Source organism: Emiliania huxleyi (assembly GCF_000372725.1).
Source record: "Emiliania huxleyi CCMP1516 unplaced genomic scaffold EMIHUscaffold_10555, whole genome shotgun sequence".
Lineage (NCBI taxonomy): Eukaryota > Haptophyta > Isochrysidales > Noelaerhabdaceae > Emiliania > Emiliania huxleyi.
The window spans coordinates 1-1,092 of NW_005202078.1; the positions used below are offsets into that span (position 1 = coordinate 1).

The window sequence follows — 1,092 nt, forward strand, 5'->3', positions numbered from 1 at the left end:
TACAACGGACGTGGCGCGGTCACACACTGTCTGTCACGCAGCCATCACACCGACCACGGGGCGCCCGGCGAACGCGCAGCGCGGCCGCTTGCGGCTCTGCGTCTTATCCTCCCGCGCGTACGCCACCGCAGCCTCAATCGCCGTATCAAAGGTGCCCAGGTATACCTTCCTTCCATTCTGCCACGTGTCAGCCTGAAACCGTCCAGAGTCCGTCTTGCGCACGCCCCGGTAGCCGGTTCTATTGCTGCTGGAGAGGTACAAGCGCGTCCCCTCTGCCTCCCTTGGCACAGCCGGGGACTGGTACTCACCGACTTCCCGTGCATAGGCCACCGCTGCCTGCACTGCCGTGTCGAAGGAGCCCAGGTATACCTTCCTTCCATTCTGCTCGTGCTCAGCCTGAAAGCGGCCATTGCGAGAGCGAACTCCTGTGTAGCCGGTTCTATTGCTGCTGGAGAGGTGCAGCTGCAGACCCTCCGCCTCTGGCGCCGCAATCGCCTGCATGGACGCCGCGAACGCGCTGGCCGCTTGTAACGCGTTCTCGCGCGACCCCCCGAATCGCGGGGTTCTTTTTACATCCCCGCGGTTTCGTTACATCCCCGCGGTTTCGAGCTCATCCCCACGGTGGCGCTGTGGTACAAGGTCCCGCGCCGCCTCTTCCTCTTCAATGAGGAGGCGCGTGACGGCGACGGCAACGTCTTCGTGTCGGCCGAGGGATGCGCGCAGGGGGACCCGCTCGGACCGTTCCTCTTCGCCATCGCGCATCGGCTACCACTGTGGACGCTGCTCGAGATGCAGGTGCGCAACCCGTCCGCCCTGGTTTTGGCCTACCTTCCATGGCCCCCCCCCTCGATGACCTACGTTGCGGATGCGCCGAGGCCTGCCCTTGAGGCGATGCTCGAAGGCGACGACCTCGCTCGGAGGTGGAGCGGGGTGGAGAGCAACGTCAGCAAACGTCAGATCTGGGCGCCCGACCCCGCGTCGCTCGAGGCGGTGCGCGACTACCCGAGCGTGAGGGGCACGCCGGCGGCGCCTCCCGACGGCAAGTACGCGGGCGGCACCCTGCGAGGCATCCGCGTACTCGGGGCGTTCCTT

At 66.2% G+C, this 1,092-nt stretch overlaps 1 protein-coding gene across 1 annotated transcript; it reads right to left on the reverse strand.

The window, feature by feature from the left end:
- Positions 1-33: 33 nt before the first annotated feature.
- Positions 34-501, reverse strand: EMIHUDRAFT_260176 (hypothetical protein; the record flags this gene model as incomplete). Its single annotated transcript, XM_005792645.1, has 1 exon — positions 34-501. One exon carries the CDS (start codon positions 499-501, stop codon positions 34-36), a length of 468 nt encoding a protein of 155 aa, XP_005792702.1.
- Positions 502-1,092: the final 591 nt, after the last annotated feature.